General features: G+C 35.0%; 1 protein-coding gene across 6 annotated transcripts in view; it reads right to left on the bottom strand.

The window, feature by feature from the left end:
• Nucleotides 1-760: 760 nt before the first annotated feature.
• The window catches only part of ZNF148 (zinc finger protein 148), a 113,724-nt gene continuing 92,961 nt past the window's right edge, over nucleotides 761-21,523 (bottom strand). For all 6 annotated transcript variants that reach the window (XM_026495338.4, XM_026495339.4, XM_026495346.4 and 3 more), the window contains 2 exons: nucleotides 7,627-7,745; nucleotides 761-7,284 (listed from right to left, as the gene is read on the bottom strand). In XM_026495338.4, coding sequence (XP_026351123.1) covers nucleotides 5,686-7,284; nucleotides 7,627-7,745 — 1,718 coding nt within the window. In that variant the 3' untranslated portion in view covers nucleotides 761-5,685. The remainder of the gene's footprint in view (nucleotides 7,285-7,626; nucleotides 7,746-21,523) is intronic.

The following is a 21,523-nucleotide window of genomic DNA, read 5'->3' as shown; positions in this document are numbered from 1 at the left end:
TAATATGGGGTCAAGCAAGATTTTATTTTTACAATGACAATTTAAAAAATGCATTTAAACAAACAGAAGTCCTCCCAATTGTTTAAAAACAATTCTATTTGGAGGGTAAAATATATTTTAAAACACACTGACTTACCAGATTTCAATTGTCAGGCTGCTGACTACTGATGTGAAAGTTTGTATTTAAAAATATCACAAATATCTTTAACAGTGAAAATTTCAATGTGATAAGTTCCATTGCAAAGCAATTTTCACCTGAGTAGATTTTGAAATTTAGTGCTCATATATTTGGGGGGAGGTGGGGAAGGAAAGACCCACTTGTATAAGATACTGAGTTTAGAGTTGATTCTTTCACAAAGATAACCCAGGGGGTTGAAGAAACATCTGCTGTGACCTTCCCAGGACACATGATGACTTTTTCTCCTGGAAATTTGTTCTGACATTAAGAATTCTCAGTATCCATAATATTTCCATTTAGTTACCCATTCAAGCATAGCAACCCAATTCATTCAGTTTTATACAACAGTGTCTATATTATGTACATGTTTAATTATCAATAGGAAATAGAAAATAAAAATTTACAGTGACTGAGAAACAGTCAGAAAATGGTATAGGAGAAGTAATACTGTATAATCAGAATATCCTATTATCCTACCAGTTTTAATGACAGGGTTTTTCCTTTATTAGTTGAAATACAAAGAAGGCATGGGGATCCCAGGAAAATAACACTATATATCAGAAAATTCAACGTGCTCCACCATCAGGATTTCCATCACACATTTAATTTCTTCTGTACAATTTTTATAAACGTGTTTTTCTTTTCAAAATCATCAGATTTCCAGATTAAATTCAGCACTACACAGTATGCCCTTGAAGTAAAATGAGGTTACCTGCTTTATTTGGATACCAAGTTCCCTTCCAGACAGCATTAAAATAAAGACAAGACTACACAGATAAAATCCAGTATAATTCAAATCCAACAATGAAAAATTTCCCCCATATTGTTGCAAAATTCGTTCTACTGAAATGCTTTGCTACAATAATAAAAAGCATACATTACATATAAAAGATACCAGTGTACTAAAAAGTGACAGAAGTGGACTAGCAAATCCTTCAAAGCACATTATATAAATGACTAGCATTTAAAAACATTTCTCCTATAAAATGTAGGTCATATACATTTATAAATTGGCGGTTTTATTTCTAAAGCAGTGATGTGTGTGTTCAAATAGTTAGCTGTTCTGTACAGTATAATATCTACTCAATTCAAACTACAATAGGTTTGTCTTTCTTTGTATTGAAGTTGAATAAATTCATCTGATCAGCTGAGAAATCAAGCTTGAAAAATAAGTATCTAAAAATCAAAGTAGAAAGTTCAGAATTATTGAAATGTAGCTATGAAATATGAAGAGAACTATTTCACAATGGAGCTGAAGTCACCTCAAAACTTATGGGCTTGAATCTAAAACAGAAACAAATATTTAAAATCCAAAGCAAACCATAAAGTTAGGTAGCAGTACAGAAGCAGGAAAAAAACAAAACAAAACAACACACCCCCTTCCTTCAGTGTGATGGGCACTAAGTTTTGCGGTCTTCCTCCATCTTGCAGAAGAGTGGTAAGGCCATTCAATGCTTAGTGAAAGTGAGTACAGATGAAGTCAGATTTAGCCTGTCTCCCCTGCAACTTCAATTATGCTGTGTAAACAGTGTTATGTTCCAATAGGAGGAACAATGGAATTTGCTTATAAAAACTGATTAAAGATAATCATTATTAAATGAAATAAGGATAATTAATCACTCTGAAATGTTTTTAGAACTTTCCTGATGCTACTTGTAAAGTTAGCACTGCTATGTATTATTGCTTACATACAGTACAACATCATATGCCTTCTAACATAAAGCAGTACTGTGATTTGTTTGTACATATTTACAGATTCTTAAAAACAAGCTGTAAAAACATTACATACTTTCAGACAATACAAATTAGCACATTGGTACTCACTTCAAAACAAATGGAATGCATAACATTAATAAACATCATAAAGGAAGACTCACATAAAAGTCCTTGATTGTCAAGACACGTTTATATATAAACTCTAACTGTGCAGAATTAAAGATTCAATCATAGGTACATCCTTATTTGATGAACCGTATTTACAGCATGGTATTGCATAAAAAAATAAAATAATGTTTACAGGGTTTTACTTTTTTATCCATTGGATTAAAGAAAGCAACAAACACAACAAGAAATGTTTGTCTGCTTTAGTTTTGTTTCCTACCAAAGTTTAAGTGAAAAAAGGAAACATACGGTTTTATTTGCAGAATATAGCAAAAACAACTGGAAAATTATTTCCCTGAAATAAAGCAATTTGAAACGGAAAAAGTTTAAATTAAATTGCAGTGTCAAAAAGTTTCTCATTGATTATAATAGTGCTTCTTCAAGTAATTATACTGTGAAAAAACAAGTTCTAGTTTAAGATGTTCTATGTCTAAGAAATGTAGAATTACAGTAATGCCTACTTTTAAAGTTTCCCGGCTTTTTTTTTTTTTTTTAAACAGCCCTTTTAAAAACTCAAATTGATAAAATGAAAGAAGTGGCAAAAGATCTAACCTCACTGGCACTTTCCAAGTTTCTCTCCCCTGTGGAAATGAAAGCCTACCCTGAGCACAACACCTCTTTTGCCTCTCAGAAAGGGAAAATTACCCGACCACTGACAGTCCTCAGCCAGAGCTAAAAGGATGGGTTTCTACGGTGTGAAGTAGAAAATCTGCAAGTAGATCGAAAAGATTTAAGAGCCACCCAAATATTCTGAACCAAATGAAATATGTGTACAATAAGATGTTAAAACAAAAAGTTTTTAGAAGGTATTCAACAGCTATTACCCCATCTAACACAATCTGTTTCCAATCTTCAAACATTGAGAGTAGGTCCTAAGTGAAAAAGCATATCTCACAACGACCAGAAGTTCAATGGTATAAGAGCATGTTTTAATAGAACGATTTGCTCACTGAGAGAAATGAGAAACACAAATTGCAAAAGGGTATCTCATATCCTCAATACTCTGATCTACAGCAGCACAAAAGGCTACTTACTTTTACTATTAATGCCCGGATAGAAATGAAATAACTTTCTACACCCAAGTGGGGACCCAAACTGTTGAGATGTTTATCATATGATGATAATACAAGGTGACTCTGGTAGGCATTTAGAATTTCACAGTAAGAGAGCTAGGACTACTATAACTTAAATGGTGAGTAAGTTATGCCAAAGTATCACTTTTCTCAAAAATGCTTAAAATGTGGTAGAAAAGTCTGCCATTATGTAGATTCAAAGAAATATGCTGAAGACAGGAATGTAACACCTGAACTTCTGCTTGCATAACTACCATTTGCAAAGGCCGTCCTTCCGTAGCTTACCCTAACTGCTCGGCAGTAGAGCCACATTCTAAAAACTGTGCTGGTGATGTTAAAGCAAACGAAAAACTATATACTGTACCAAGAACTACATCAAAGTTGTTAATAGAACAAAAGTTTTGATCAGGCTCAAAATAAAAAATCAACTCAGGAAATAAATGCCTATCATCAAATAGTAGTATGAGAAAAATACAAACGCCTACACAGGATGGGCACAGTTCCATCTTTAACATCGCACCCGAACAAAGCCTTCTTGCAACTGCGTGATGTGTAACACAACACACACCATTCTTAAAAGTCAATAATGGCAGAACTTAAATATCTACTTCAAAGAAGTCTAAAGTTCTTGAAAAATTTGGCAGCAAAGAAAGCTGTCAAATAGGAAACTTAATATTTCAAGCAAAGCTTAATTACCAAAAGTATAGAGGAAACCACATTAAACATAATTTATACTCATTATCATAAAACACCAAAATATTCAAAATAAATGTAAAAGATGTTAAGGGTGGATATTTTCTTTGCTCCCTTTCTTTATGAGAACACTCTTGGGATAACATTAAATAAAAGAGAAAATAATTTAAATGTATAACATTCTATACTGAAATAAAGACTGCAGATCTATAGGGCCAATATAAAAGTTAAAGTGGAAATTAGCAACAATAAAGTTTCACCTTCCAAGGATATTAATTTTAGATTATCACTGGTGCTACATCAGTATGTGCATTGTGACAAAGTTGTTGGAAATTAAAATAAAAAGTTGGAACAAATTAAAGAGGATAATATCAATAGAACTAATGGTATTTTCCAAAAAGTAAAACTGTCCAATGTGTAACTCAAACCGTCATTCTTTAGAAAAGTATATATACGTGTTTATTATAAAAGCACTATTTATTGTACCATGCTGTATTATTTAAGACAAAGTATAAAAAAAAAACATCGTGGTATAAGGATAAAGTCTGTAGTTTATTTAGATTTTGAAATGCAACAAAAAGTTTCCGATCACTCATCTAGCTGAAAAAGAAATTGTAGTTACTAGAATTAGTAAACACTTTTGGTTTGTAAAATTGTAATGAGCAGTGTTCATTAAAAAGTAATTCAAGATAAAATAAGCAATTAAAATGCCCATTTCTTTAGTTTCTCTGGATACTGTTTAATTATCCAATCTATCAAGATTCTAGAAAGAGAAGGATTAAACCAGGTTTTACAGTTCCAAAGATACCCAATTTCCTTTTATTGCCAAAAATTAAAATAGTCAATTATGAGATGATTATGACACAACCATATCAAACCTAAAAATCTAATTTCTTTTTTACTTTGAGAAATCAAAAATACCAAATAGATTCTAAGTGCTCTATGTTAACTGAAGTGTATATGTAAAGTAAAATACAATTAAGCTTTAAAACGTGGAATATACATTTTGTGTAAGCATTATGTTCTTGGGAATGTAATCTACAGAATATCTTTTTACTAAAACTTCAAAACCTTGATACCTGCACATGAAAAAATCATAAAAAATATCTAAGTACAACTGTACAAAGAAACTGACACCAATATGCATACTTCCATAGAGAAGTGAATGCTTCAACAGTTATGTATTTTGGTAAAAGTTTTGAAAGTATGCATATTTTTAAAGTAATTAGGCTTTTAAATAGTGGAGTCTTAGACTATCAGATTTTTATTACTTTTTTTCTCAAAAAAAAAAAACATGTCAATATAATGCAAAATGAAAATCAAGGGTATATGGCATATCATTCTTTTTAAAAGGTGGTTTCTTGGTTTCTTTTTTCCCCCTATAGGACACACTAATTATTTAAGCCATAATCTCTTGACATTTAAACTCTGAAGTTCACTCTGTCTGTAAAGTATACTCAGATTCCCTGCTGAAGTGCAATGACTATGCCGAAAAACTTAGAAACAGTAGGAGTAAATTTCACACAATTACTCATCTCCTAAGAATGTACAATGTTATCAGTTAGGAAACAATTGTGCGAAAGTCTTTTTTTTTCCTTTTAAACTTGGTGTAGGTGGAATAGCAAGTTTCTGTTCTAAAACAAGTAATGCATTGCTTCTATAAAGGTGACAACATGTAAGGCAGTTCAAAGAATGCTGACTAACCAAACAAAATGCAGTTATTGGATTATCTTGCTATTCATATCAGCTTAACTTGTTATAACGCATTGCTCTTAAATCTGTACAGCACTCCATTTTACACAGAGTAACCCCACTCTTGATTAATCTGTTCTAAAGTGCCAGTATTATTTACACTTTTTTTTAGCCAAAAGTCTGGCCAGTTGTGGCATCAGGTGAAGATGTCATCCCAGCTCTATTATCATTTACATTCACCAAGGGAAATTCTGGAAATTCAGCACTTGTCCCTGGTCCCCGAAGGTTCACCTGTCCATTGGCAGTGCTAAACTGAGTAGCTATTCCAGCTCTTGATCCATGATATGGAGCACGGAAGGGCTGTTCAAAGGAGCTCATTTGGTAAGCTTGGTGGACAGGCTGAGCCTCAGCTTTTTTCTGAGAAGTCACTTGATCCAAAAAGTCCTGTGTTGATGTGGCAGAAGCATGGTTTGTCTCATCACCTGAAAAGGGAAACGAGTGCTGTGAATCACCAACTATTAGTCCAAAGTGGGACTTATCTGGAGTTGTTCTTAGTGGAGAATTCATTCCTGATCGAAAGCTGTTGATGGGCATGGCTGCATAGACTTGCTTGTCTATGGAAGAGAATGCTGGCTGATTTGGAAGGGTCTGGTTATCAGTCACAAAGTTAAGGCTCGGGCTATTCAAATAGGCATCATTTTGGCTAGTTCTGTCCAAAGCCTGCTGCAGAAACTTCGAGTATTCCTGCAACATATTGGCTTTATCTGATGAGGATGCTTGGGAGCTTGATCCAACATTCTCTGCCTGGGTGACCTCGGGTACTTCTGAAGAATTTATTGATATGCTAGAAGTCACCTCAGTGTCCGCAACACTGAATGATATCTCATGCTGTCCATTAGCTTTATGGGAGTAATGATCCAACAGAGTCTGCAGTACCTCATCTGGAATAACGTTTTTGTCATGGTTACTCTTAATCTCCACATTCAATGCCTGTGAATCTAGTATGGACGCCGTAGTACTTTCATCAATAACACTTGCCACAGCTGCTTGTGTTACGGAAGGCTGAGAAGCTATGGTACCCACATTCAGCGCATATTCCCTACTATTGTTACTTGCTGCTTGAAGATACCGCTTCTTCTTCAAAAACTGCATGGCATCGTCATAATTAGTGCTACTGTGCACAGGTTTACTGGGCCCCTCTTGCAAATTATCAACCTGATCAATGTCAGCATTGCCTTCTGAGTCCAGTAAAGCTTGTTTATCCACGAGTTCAAAAGCATACTTTGAAACTTTGCTCTCTTCATATGTGGATAAAGGTGAAATTGTTTGATTTTGCTCCAGTGGTTGTTTCAGACTTCTCTTACTATTAATTTTTTTGAGAACCAACTTAGGTGGATGTATTTCTCCTGATGCATCCTCTAAATGTGATCCCCCAACTGAAGAATGTGGCATTTCAACAGCATACTCCGCTACCATATACTCGTCTTTTACTTTAGTACTTGAAGAATAAAGAGGCAAGTAATCATTTTTGTCTTTCTTCAGGTCAGATTTGTCCAAAGCACTCTCTTTGTCCATCCCAGATGATTTTTTCTCAGTTTTCTGCCTTTTCTTTTTTGGCAGTGAGTTGTCTTTTGGTGATGTAGAAAAGCCAGAATCTTCCTCAGATGTCAGAAGGCCACCTTTGATGGCACATCTGTTTAGTTTTTTGTCATGATTTTCATGGCACATACGTTTATGTTTCAATACACGATCTGTTCTGGAAAAATACTGTCAAATTCAGATTTTGGCAGTCAGTTTTTTGTTTTAGTTTGTGTTTTTCATCAAGCAAGAAAAGAAAAGAAAGAAGTAATTAATATAAAGATAGATATAAGTATAATAATATAAGCAATTTCAAACTAATTTGTTGAGCCAGATGTCCACTATAAATCTAATCAGCAGCAGCTGGGAAGTTCTTCAAACAATTCTAGTCGTAACATTTTCTAATTTAATTTAATAGAATTATTTTATAATTTAATTAGGATGGAAAAATTTCAATGTCCATCATACCTCAACAAAGTGATTTTTTAAAAAACCCAAGAACAAAAACGAATATTTCAAACCACCCCTTACCTGTAAACAGTATTCACACTGGTAAGGTTTTTCTCCACTATGAGTTCTCTTATGCCTTTCCATGTGATATTTTTGTATGAATCTCATACCACATTCATCGCAGCGAAATGGTTTTTCACCTAGTACATGATACAGAAAGTTTAAAACAAAACAAATATTGTAAAATAATGAATTACTTTACCACAAGAATCTCTAAATAAATGGCTCTTAAAAACTGTCATACTTTGTTCTTTTTAAATGACAAAAACTCTGCTCCTAAATTAAATTTATCTTCCAATTTAATTTGTAAAAAATATTTTGCTTTACAAAAATTAAAGGCTGGCATGCGCCAGTGGAAAGAAAAGACTGAGGGCAGGCATACTCAATTTACCTACTTTTCTATTATGTGTGTACATAACATACTTTTTCCATGGAGACCAAGAGTACCAGGAACTTACAGCAATGTGAACACTGTTTCAGTAGAGTAGCTGATGCTTTTAATCTTTTTTATTCAATCATACAAAATAATATTTTAGAAAATTTTTTGAAAAAAGAAAATGTTACCCATATATAGTCCAACATATTCTTGGGTACACCTTTTCAATTCTTCATTTCTTTTCAACAAATATTTGTGGTTAAATGAAATCTGAATCCTAGGAAATATTCTTAAAAATCTAATTTATTAAAACATAAAAAGAACTTAAATTAGAGACTAAGTTTCAAAAGGTTTGTCTATAGTGATCCTTTTTCTCAACTCAAACCAGCATTTCTCATGTCCTTTTGGGGAATGAATCAAACTGAGTACTGCTAATCAGACACACGACTCCTGCCCCTACCCCCTCCATTTTATTTTTTAAAGTTTCATAAGGGCTGATTAGCTGTTAGGAACCATTACTATGGAGATCTAAAATAGTTTTTACTGGGGCGTCTGGGTGGCGCAGTCGTTAAGCGTCTGCCTTTGGCTCAGGGCGTGATCCTGGTGTTCTGGGATCGAGCCCCACATCAGGCTCCTCTGCTGGGAGCCTGCTTCTTCCTCTCCCACTCCCCCTGTTTGTGTTCCCTCTCTCGCTGGCTGTCTCTCTCTCTGTCAAATAAATAGATAAAATCTTTTAAAAAAACCTAACAAATAGTTTTTACTGATAAAACCACAGTAAACAGAAGGGTGTGAGAGTAAGTTATCCTGAATAATACTTTTTGGGAAGCTACTGTTTGATACATTCAACAAAATCTTACTGAATACTTGCCCTCTACCATAACCCTGCCCATAACCCCGGAAGATTTAAAGTGTAAGATTCATCACTTGGCTTCAGACAGCTTACAATGTTACTGGGAAAGCAAAATACACAAATTATAAAGAGACAACTAATAAAACTACACCCAGCTCTGGTTTACCTTTACAACCTTCTATCTCACTACCTCTCTTCTTAAAACTTTTCCTCCAGCCAAATCAAAATACCTACCATCTTGTGCTTTTCTACCTCTGCTGCAGATTCACACTGCTCCTTCAGTCAAGAATGCCCACCCAGGGGCACCTGGGTAGCTCAGTCAATTGAGCGTCCCGACTCTTGATTTCGGTTCAGCTCATGATCGCGGGGTCATGGGACTGAGCCCCACGACAGGCTCCACGCTCAGTGCGGCGCCTGCTTGAGATTCTCTCTCTCCTCTCCCTCTGCCCACCCCTCCCCTGCCCCCACAAACTCTCTCTCTAAAATAAATAAAATCTTAAAAAAAAAAAAGAAAAGAAAAGAAAAGAAAAAAGAGAAAAAGAATGCCCATCTCTGTGTGTTCAAGGTGCCACATTTCCTTCAAGTCCCAACCCATATCCTCTGGGATCCTTTGTCCTAGTTTTCCAGGGGAAAAGTATCTTTTATCTTTCCTAAACTTCCACAGAACTTCATCTGAGCCTCTCCTATAGCACTCATTACTATTACTGTCAACTCAATAATTATTTTGTACATCTCTATTCCACTAGATCATATTTCTTTTGGTCCAAATAGGAGTTTAAATTATCTTTATGTAGCTTAAAATACTGTACAATTTTTAAATGCCAAATGAATGGCATAAATGATTATTCAGTGGATTATTATTGGGGAAAATGTTACTGAGCTGGTATGATTTGAAAAAGCTTCTTGCAAGTGTTAGAATTTAAAGTGAATAGCACTTTTAAAGAGACTGTGTATGTGATTAAAGCCAAAGAAAGAAAATGTAGTGGAAAAAAACAAAGAAACTAAGAATTTAGTTACTATAGAATGTCCAGGATAAATGGTGCCTAAAAGAGAACTTAATTTGGCGACAATTACTTGAAACTTTCAAGAATGCAACTTCTGTTTAAGGAAGGAAGGAAGGAAGGAAGGAAGGAAGGAAGGAAGGAAGGAAGATAGATAGATACATAGATTGATTTCTGTATCTGCTATGGAGTTACCAAATTTTAGAGCTGAAAGAACCACACAGATGCTCATGCTGGTGTGGCAAACGGCTCTAAGCACGCCACCTAGATTTCAGGACAGAATAGTTCCACGTATGTATACTGGGGTTTTAAGTAAGGACTTCAAGGGTTCAGAGGCTAGAATGAGAGCTTAATACAACTATCAAGACCAATTCACTTATTTCACAAAAAAAGAAATACTGAAGTCCAGAAAAGCTAAGGCACTTGGCCAAAGGGTTAATAAGTGAATAACTAATGAAGCAATGGAAGCTGGGAAAGAAGACCACTTTTTTTTCCGTTCAGAATGCAATTTTTTTTTCTTAAGAAGACCACTTACTAAGAAAGTTGGGAAGTGAAAGAAATGAAGAAAAGGAGATGAGAAGTAATAATCAGGAGGCAATCCATTCAAGAGAGCAAGTATTGATAAGGATGGGGAAACTGAATTATCTGAAGCCAGAAAGGAAGAAGCCAGTGAAGAGAAATGAAATACTAGATTAAACTGAAATATTATGGTTAATAATCAAAAGAACAAGATCTCAGAGGACCTAAGATGAAAAGGGAGAGTACAAGTTTTATTTTAGAAAAAATAATACTTCCATATTTTGAAATAGAGAATGTAGAGACAGAGCTTATCAAGTTCAGAAGTTAAAGTCATTTCTCAGAAGTGAGAAAAGATAGAGAAGAAAATTAGTGAACTGATTAGAATAAAATTAATTCTGCATAATATTCACGGACTAGCAGACTTCTTATTGTTTAAGATGGTTCATACTCTATACGTAGATCTACAGATTTCAAAGCAGAAACTGAGAACCTAATCCTAAAACTCATTTGGAAATGCAAGGAATACAGAATAGCCAAACAATCTTGAAAAGAAAAACTAAGTAAGACTCACATCTCCTAATTTCAAAACCTACTACAAAGCTACAGTAGTAAGTAAGGTAGTGTGGTAATGGCATAAGGATAGACATACCTGTCAGAGAACAGACTTGAGAGTCCAGAAATAAACCTTTACATTTGCGGTCAACCGATTTTCAACATGGGTGCCAATATACTTCAATGGGGGGAAAATACTCTTTTCAACAATGATGCTGGGGCATATCTGATACCCACATGTAAAAGAACAGAGTTGGACCCCTACCTCAACCATATACGAAACTTAACTCAAAATAGACCATAGGCCTAAATGTGAGAACTAAAACTATAAAACATTTAGAAGAAAACATAGAATATCTTGACCCTGGATTCAGCAATGATTTCTTAAACAGGACACCAAAAATCCAATCAACCGAACAAAAAATACAATGTAGTTCATAAAAATTAAAAACGTCTGTTCTTCAAAAAACACTATCAAGAAAGGAAAAAGGAAAAAAGGTAGCTGCTATGGGAAATAGTCTGGCAGCCCCTCAAAATGTTAAACATAGAATTACCATGTGACCCAACAATTCTATTCCTATGTACATACCCAAAAGAAAACAGGGACTCACTCAAACAGATATTTATACCTCAATGCTCAGAGAAGCAGTATTCACAATAGCCAAAAGATGGAAACAACCCAGTGTCCATCAGCAGATGAATGCATAAATAAAATGTGATATATACATACAATGATGTATTATTCAGTCATAAAGAGAAATGAAATTCTGATACATGCTACAACATGGATGAACCTTGAAAAAGTTATGCTAAATGAAAGAAGCCAGACAGGCAAAGGATAAATATTGAATGATTCCATTGAGATGAAGTACCTAGAGCAGGCAAATTCAGAGAGACAAAAGCAGAATGGAGGTTACCAGGGACTGGGAGAGGGAGGAAAGGAGAGTTACACTGCTTAATGGTTACAGGTTTTTTGGTCACACAATATTGTAAATATACTTCAAGCCACTAAATTCTATGCTTAAACATGATTAAAATGGTAAACTTCCATGTTATTTTTTTTTTTAAGTGAAAAGATAACCCAGGGAATGGGGTAAATTATTTGCAAATTATGTATCTGACAAGGGATGTGCATCCAGTGTATGACATGCACACTTACAACTCAACAGTTAAAAAGACAAATAATCTAAGAATAGGCAATGGATCTGAATAGACATTTCTCTGAAGATATGCAAATAGCCAGTAAGTACATGAAAAGATGCTCAACATCATTACTCATTAGGGTAATGCAAATTAAGACCACAATGAGATACCACTTCACACCCAATAAGATAGTTAAAATAAAAAAGACAATCACAAATGTTGGCATGGGTGTAGAGATTCTGCCTGTATTTTCAAGACTCATTTGCAGTTTCATCTTTCACATTAAGTCTGATACATTTCGGGTTCATCCAGAGGTTCAGATGACCATCAGTCTTCCCAACACCATTTACTGAGAAGTTCTTTTTGTGAGCACTTCTTTATCAAACTCATACACTAATAATTTCCATGGGTTTATTTCTAGACCTTTAATTCTATTTTGTTCCATTGGTCTGACTATTCATAAGCCAGAGTGAAAGCGTTTTATGACGTTATTATACACTTAATCATCTGGTAGGGCTGATCCCCCCCTCATTGTTCTTCTAGTTTGTTTTGTTCATCCACTTCCCATATTATTTCAGAATTATCTTATCTAGTATTCGGGGTGGGGAAAGGGAGAGCTGCCTGAAATGTTTATGTTAACTTATAAAAAACTGATATCCTCTATGTTGACCTCTCTCACCAAAAAAAGGGGGGGGGGGATATGCCCTGGCCTCCCATTTAACCAACTTTGGTTTCATGTCCTCAACAGTGTTTCAATGATTTCTTCATATGGGATTTTCCACATTTCCCTGTTGTTGATACTGTAAATAAGGTGTTTTCTTCTGTTATATCTTCTACTGTGGGTGTATACAAAGTATATGGTTTTCTACTTAACAAAATTTATTAGCTTGCAATAATTTTTCAGTTGACTCTCATGGATTTTTCAAGTATAAAATAATGTTGGTTGCAAAAATAGTGTTTTTGCCTGTAATATTTTTCTTTTGTGTACTTTTGCTGGCTACTATTCTCAAACATTATATTAAAAAGCAATAGCAATACAATAATGTGCTCGTATCTTATTCCTGACTTTGGTACTTTGGTATGTTTTTTGAATCAAAACAAAAAAAATAAAATGATTGATACATATTTCACTAAGAAAAATATTACACTTAAATGAAATTTCTTTACAGAAAATTCCTTTATTGTTTTTCCCCTTGAGGGCTAGGGCCCCTCTACTAAAAAGAAAGATATCTATACAGCCTTTGAGTGATTTTAAGATTAAGAGGAAAAACTCACTCGAAAAATAACAAGAAGTTTGTAAATACTACTTACAATTCAGGAAGCAGTAACATGGGGAAGAAAAACAAGGTGTTCCACTAATGGTAATTTCCAATGCCCAAGAGGCCTAGGGTTTCTCTTCTAATGGTTACCCATTGAGACCACAAATTCTTCCCACTGTGGTGTTTCTCCCTAGTAATTTTTTTTTTTTTTAAGATTTTATTTATTTATTTGACAGAGAGAGACAGCCAGCGAGAGAGGGAACACAAGCAGGGGGAGTGGGAGAGGAAGAAGCAGGCTCTCAGCGGAGGAGCCTGATGTGGGGCTCGATCCCAGAATGCCGGGATCACGCCCTGAGCCGAAGGCAGACGCTTAATGACTGAGCCACCCAGGTGCCCCACTCTCCCTAGTAATTTTAACACTGCACACACTTGAGCTACTTACGGGTAAGAATTCTTCCTCTGATATATGGGTAATTACTGTTGCAAATTATATACAAGTGATAAGGACATAACCTTTATGCGTAAACTAGCTCACTGTGGCCTGATGTATTAATCTGACTGCTAGCAGTCTCAACTACGCTGCTTCTTCCTCTTTGAACCATTCCAATCTGGCTTTTGCACCCACTTCATCAAATGGTTCTTGCACATCACATCTTGCAAGTCTTTTCAGTGACCTTAGACCTCTCAACAGCATTTAACTCAAGTGATCCCCTTCTTTTTTTTTAAACTCACTTTTCCCTTAGCTTCTATGGCAGCCATGCTCCTGCAGCTTCTCCAACTACTCCTTCTGGGTGCTCTTCCCAGCTCACCTTCCTCCCTCCCACCATGAAATGTTTCAGTTTTTCAAGGCTTCCTCCTAAGTCTTTTGCTTTTTCTTTCTTTTCTTTGGCAAGAAGGGAAACTCATCTACTTCCACAGCCTTATTTATACTCAAATCTGATCTCCAAACTCACACATCCGAGCTGCGTACTGAACAAACAATCCACTTCTACGACACTTGGGGATCTCAGATACATCATATCTCACACTAAACTTGTGATCTTCAACCCACAGCTTAGTCCTTCCCTCGATTCCTTATTTATGAATGGTACTCCTATCCATCTAGTTTCACAACCCAGAGGCTCACACAACTTTACTTCATCTCCTCTCCATATTTAACTAATGAACAGGTTTCTACCTACTAAATACCTGCGAAATCTCCCCAACTTCTTTCCATTTCCCACTGTCATCAATCAAGTTCAAGACACGGCATACCCTGGACTGGACTATTCTATAATATCCTCCTAACAGCAGTCTCTCTGGGATCCACCCTCGTCTCCTTACAATTCCATACCACTCTCAGATTTTGTTAATTTAAGTAAATTTGATCATCTTTAAATACGATCCCTGGCCTTCCACTGTTTTTAGAATTTAAAAAACACAAAACACAAAAACTGGGCCGTGCCTTTCTCTCATGTCTATCTTCACAATTCCTTCCTTTACTTTCTGAGCTCTAATCAAAGTGGCCTTCTTGCAATTCCTAGAACTATCATGTTTTTTCTCTCCTCTAGGATCATTTTCTCCAAAAATTCCTCCCCCAAACCACTTCTCTGTTATGATAGTGAATTGCAAAGTGCTATATACTCAAGAAATGGTATCTACTGTTCTGATTAATCAGATGAAGCAGCAATTATTTTAATAATGAAGTCTTCATAAAATCTAGGTCAAAAATATTTATGATAATACTTAACCTATGACAAAGTTCACATAGCCTATCTAGTAATACATACTGGACAACAGAAGGAATCATCCATAATTAGTAAGTCATAAAAAAGGGCAGGTATAACAAAATTTACAGCAATAATGAATATTACACTAACCAAAAAAGATAATGCACTACTTTGAGAAGCATTATAAGTACTTAAAAATACAGGTTCTACAGCCAGATCAGCTGGGTTTTAATGCTGATCTCAGCATTTCTTAACTGTGAGAAACTGAGCATGTTATTTAAACTCTTAAGACTTGATATTCTTATCTGTAAAATAAAAATATTAATGAAACATACCTCAGAACCAAATGTTAAATAACTTGTGGGAACTAATTTAAAAATGAAATCCAGTACACTTTAATAGCTCAATAAATGTTAGTTATAAAAATAGAAATGAAGAGGTTAATAAATAAATGATTATCATTATATTTACATATTGATTATAGTTACAACCCATTGGCTGGGCTACATATCCCAAATGAAAACGTCCTTAACTTAGACAATAAATTTTGGAAAAGGGAAACAAGGAGGATTACTGAAATAAATACATGGGCTAGTAATCACATACTCAGTTATTTGCTTAAAACTTCAGAGAATTTAGAAAACATATCTTTGGCATATAGTCCTTCCAGGAGGTTATAAAGATCATTTATCAGTCTAAGAAGAACACATATACGAGCATACCTCAGAGATACTGCAGCGTTCAGTTCCAGACTACCACGATAAAGCAAATATCACAATGACATGAGTCAAATGAATTTTTAAATTTCCCAGTGCACATAAAAGCTATATTTACACTCTACTATAGTTTATTAAGTGTGTAATAACATTGTGTCTAAAAAAAGTACATTCCTTAATTTAAAAATATATTACTTCTAAAAAACGCTAACCATCATCTAAGCTTTCAGCAAGTTGTAATCACTGATCACCATAACAAATATAATAATGAGAAAGTCTGAAATACTGCAAGAATTACCAAAACGTGACAGAGATTAAGAAGTGAGCAAATGCTATTCGAAAAATGGCACTAATACACAAGCATGATGCGGAGTTACCACAAACCTTCTTTAAAAGAAAAATGCAGTATCTGTGAAGCACAATAGAGCAAGGTATGCCTGTACTACGCAGGAAACTAAATTCTACAGGAAATAATCTGAGACTAAACTACAACCAATGAAGTATAAATCAGGTCATTACATACAAACTGAAGGTGCCACAGTAACATGAAGACATTTCAGTTAAATCAAACTGACAAAAAAACCCAACAAAACCCAGAAGTCTTAACTAATGAAAAAAGTAATTTTTCTGGGTAGCAAAGTTTTGAAACCAACCCGTCCAGTAGAATAGAATGACTTTCCTTCCCTAGAATGCAGGTCAGGGAGAAACTTCAACTCCTGCCATTTTCAACTTTAGAAACTGGCAGGGGCGCCTGCCCGGGTGGCTCAGCTGGGTAAGCTTAAGCATCTGACTACTGTTTATATCAGCTCAGGTCACGATCTCAGGGCTGTGAGAACGTGGAGCCTGCTTAAGATTCTCTCCCTCCATCAGCCTGTCCCCACACTGCCACCCCCCAACCCTGCTCGTGTGCTCACTCTCTTTAAAAAAAAAGGGGGGGGGGAGGAAAATTAGCAATGTTTGCCCATTTAAAAAAATAACAAGTTGGGGTCATCACCTTCCCCCACAAAAAAAAATGAAGAAAAAGTTCTTTCATTTCCTCTAGGCTTCTTTTCTTTTGTGGAGCTATGAAATTATACATTTGTACTGTAATTTTTTTAAGTGGTCTAGCTTCTTTAAGATGAAACAGCAAATGACAGGTGGGGAGTTGTTTTTTGACTTCGGTTTTAGACTTCTGCTTTATTAAACAGACAAGACTGAAGAATAATCAATCACCTCCAGTAAGCAACATCCCAGGCAGACCTGGTTCACAATTTTAAAGATTTAAGTATGAGTTGGTCTAGGAATCATACGAGGAAAACAAACACTCTCCTAATTCTAAAAAAATAAATAAAAATAAAAATAAACTGAACATCAATTATGGCAATTTCCACACCTTATTTTTCTATCCGTTGTATATTGTGCATCCACCACAGCTTGTAATAATATCTAAGCATATTAGCACTAAGTAACTGATGTCATGTGGGCAGTACGAAATCAAAATTAAAATACCAAAAGGAAATTTAAGTTAGAATCTCAAAATGTGGGGCACCTGGGTGGCTCAGTCGTTAAGCATCTGCCTTCGGCTCAGGGCATGATCCCAGAGTCCTGGGATCGAGCCCCACATCAGGCTCCTCTGCTGGGAGGCTGCTTCTTCCTCTCCCACTCCCCCTGCCTGTGTTTCCTCTCTCGCTGGCTGGCTCTCTCTCATTGTCAAATAAATAAATAAATAAATAAATAAATAAATAAATAAATAAAAACTTAGTAGCAACTACAATACTTTTACATTAGTACTTCTAAAATTTTATATAATCTGTTCTAATAGTACCAAGTCTCTATGAATTTCATTATGAACTTTTAGATTATTCACTGTGAATGAGGAACTTTGCTTGAGATTGTGCCATTAATTTAATACATAACGTGGTAACAGCATTTTAATCGGTGCAAGCAAAGCATGGATCTGACAAATTATATTCTATATAATTAGAATAAATACAAGTTACATGTTAAAAATATCTTCCAACGGAAATTTATTTTCCATCTGATGAAAATTAAATCCTTTTAGTGCTTCAGTCTGATACTAAACATTGGTTTAATCAGTTTTTTAGGTAACAGAGGTTATGTAAGAACACTTATCTTATCTACTGAATATAAAAATTATTTATAATATTCTTTGAAATATATAATAAAACTTATGTTCCATATTAATAGGCAGAAAAACAAAGCCTAATATTTCTACCAAACTTTCAGTTTGGATTTCTGCATATTTCAGAAAATAACTAATGTAGATTCATTACCATTTTACTTTTTATTTTATATTACACTTGGAAATATGAAGTTAATATTGTATATAAAAATGAAATCAAATGTAGCATTACTTTGGAAAATACCAAGAGGTCTTTCAAGAAAACAACGATTTTTCTATTAATTCAAAAAAACAAGTTTATGGGAGAAAAAACTCCAAATCACATATCTGATATTAAATAAATACATAAAGAACACTCAAAACTCACAATAAGAACAAATAATCCTATTTTTTTAATGGGCAAAAGAATCAGAGAGACACTTGACCACCCCCAATATGTGTATTTGCATGCAGATGGCAAATAAGCACATGAAAAGATGCTCAACATGTTTGGTCCTTAATGAAATGCAAGTTAAAACCACAATAAGAAACAAGTACATGCCTGGTAGAATGACTAAAATAAAGAAATGTGACAATGCCAAGTGCTGTCAAGGATACAGATGAAATGGAAAGCTCCTAAGTTACTATAGACGGCAAAATGGTATAGTCACTTGGGAAAATAGTTTAGCGGTTTCTTATAAAAGTTAAACATACACTTACGATATAACCCAAAATTCCACTTTAGTTTCCCAAAGTGAAAATATGTTCACAAAAAAGCTGTATGCAAATTTTTATAGCAAATGTTTACAGAAGCTTCATTCATAAGCACCAAAAACTAGAAACAACCCAAATATACCTCAACTGGAGAAAGAATGAACCACAGAATGCTGCTCAGAAATAAAAATGAAATACTGATACATCAACAACACGGAGGACTCTCAAATGCACTATGATAAGAGGAAGAAGCCAGGCTCAAAGGTTACCTCCCATATGATTTAATTTATAGGATATTCTGAAAGGGGCAAAGGATGGGAATTGGCGAGGGGCTAACCTCAAAAAGATATGGAGGAATTTTGGGGAGTGATGGAATTGTTCTATATCTTTTTTCTTTTTAGAGAGTGAGAGCACAAGATGGGGGAGGGAGAGAGGGAGACAGAGGATCTTCAGCAGCCTCCACACCTACCACGGAGCCCAACGCGGGGCTTGATCTCACGACCCTGAGGTGAAAATAACAGCAGGATGCTTTAACCTACTGAGCCACCCAGGCACCCTGCCCTTTTTAAGGAGGCTCCATGTCCAGTGTGGAGCCTAACACAGGGCTTGAATTCATGACCCTGAGATCAAGACCTTAATATTTAAGGTGACCCTAATTCGGCATTATTCCAGAGATGGAAGGAGTTAAATTTCCCAAAGCTGTGCTTTAGCCAAGTGAATACTATGTATGACAGAAAGCAAAAAGCATGAGTGTATGCAAGAGAGCGATGATGATAAATGAGGGTTGACTTTAAACTGGAAAGGAAAGAGATGAGGAGGAAAAGGAATGCTAGTGAAAAGGAGGTAGAGTCACTGGACTATAGGTCCTAGCAGACACAAAAGACTGTTGAAAACTAAGTACAAGAAGGCATCAGCAGAACTGATAGAAGGCAGTGCTTAGAAAATGAGAAACATATCATGAAGAGATTAAGGTTTGGTAGCCACTAGCGTAAGGTATGACCAATAGTAAAGTAGAATGAATGACGAGATCATCAACAAAGAAGAGGTCTAAGAACTGAGAGAGTAGGACATTCAAAGAATAAATTTTGACTGCAGTCAGCAAACTTGTCTATAAAGAGCCAGAAAGTAAATGCATTAAGCTTTGTGGGTAAAGAGGTAAAGTCAAGGATATTGCATACATACTTATATAACGAAAGAGAAAAAAACTTTCACATATTTTTACTGATGAGATTTAACACATAATGATGATAATAACGATAGTAACAGAATAAAATAATAATAATAGAATATAACTTTGACCACACAGATGTACTAATAAGACTGGAATTATTTTTTATGGGGAGGAAGTAGCATATCACTGAATTGGGGTTCAAAGTTAGTGTTCCCTATCATCAAAGTTGACTACAAATATTTATCTGCTAATGATTATCTGCAATGAGATTTTACATATTCTTTAAAACTGTTTTGTCACAAAAATACTGACATTAATCCAGGAAAATATAATTCTAATTAAAGAATCATTCATCACTTGGAAGGCATTTACAGAATTCTACTAGATCATTTTTTTGATATTTGCCTTCTGCGTGCCATTACACTGCAGATTAATTACTTCCACCTGAAGATGAGGTAAAGTTACGGTTTAATGGTCATGAAATATGGAAATTTCTTTTGCACTCACATCAAGGTCTAAAATCTGATGAAAATATAGTTTGAGGTTGGAAAACAAATCTACTCCACATGTGTATGGGAATGGAGATTGTGCTCCTTGTCGTAACTTGTAACAACATGGGAAGTGTACAAAAGCATTTTGTGATTCAAAATCAGCAGCTGTCAGAACAACTTTACATTAGAAGTTTCACTATAAGCACTGTTTTCCCCTTGTAATATTAGGTTTAATTAACTAAGAAACATTTTCAAGTCTTCAGTAAAAGCTAATTTCCAAAGCCATTTTCCAGTGTTATATAAAATAGTGGTTTGAGAGTAGTTCTTCTCATCCAGAAAAACTTAACCTTAGATCTATACTCAAAAACTCCCAATGAAACTTGACCAATTCTAACATACTAAACTGCTATACAGTACAGTAAGTCAGGATATTCACTTCTGTATCAGAGGAAAATTCATGGGAGCAATAATGGTTAAATCCATTAAACCAAATGAAGATTGCTGTTGACACTACTGGTTCAATGACACATAATAAATTCAAATGTTTTCCACAAAGTACTGCTCATGTAATACAATGCACAGCCCATAAGCTTTAAATACTTTACCCTTTCTCAAGCTTTGTACATTAGTCCAACTGAACTTTTTCAGCTCTATACATACTTCCCCACCATCAGCTGTAACACATCTTAGTGGAGTCCACTTTGGATTATATACCGAAATAATGTTTTCTCATATATTCTTTTTAAGAAAATAAAACTATTGAGATTGAATTCATACCATGCAATTCAACCATTTAAAGTGTATTATTCCATTTTGAAAATATTCTTGCCTATAGTTTGTTCCACGAAGGCTAATTCTTCAGTCACTTCAAACTTGGCATTGTCTCCTTGCATAAATAACGGGGTAGTACTGGTAACATCTGTCAACTCATCAAGAGCCAAGGAAACCATTTGAAATCACTTGCCTTGTTGTTTAATTGACTATTGATGTTGCTCCACGTAGGATTCATTTGAAAACCAGGGTACCATAATAAAAGTTTAAAAACCATTAGCCTTTACTACTTTCACTCTGTTAGTTGCTTCTATTTAAACCGCTATTAAATTTCATCTATACTTATTCTTCCTTTAAAATATCCTTCATATCCATTTCATTCAATTTCTGGTCTTAATGTCTTGTTCATAAGTTCAGGCCCTCATTACTTTGCCAGAGTATGACCGTGGTATTCCTAAGAAATCTCATTATAAAAGCAATTGTTGTAAAGAAAGAGAGAAAAGAAAGATTGGGATTAGTTTCAGAAGTTACTTCCCTGCAGGGGG

The sequence above is a fragment of the Ursus arctos genome, unplaced genomic scaffold, assembly GCF_023065955.2.
Source record: "Ursus arctos isolate Adak ecotype North America unplaced genomic scaffold, UrsArc2.0 scaffold_4, whole genome shotgun sequence".
Taxonomy (NCBI): Eukaryota; Metazoa; Chordata; class Mammalia; order Carnivora; family Ursidae; genus Ursus; species Ursus arctos.
This window is presented reverse-complemented; position numbering and strand designations above follow the sequence as displayed.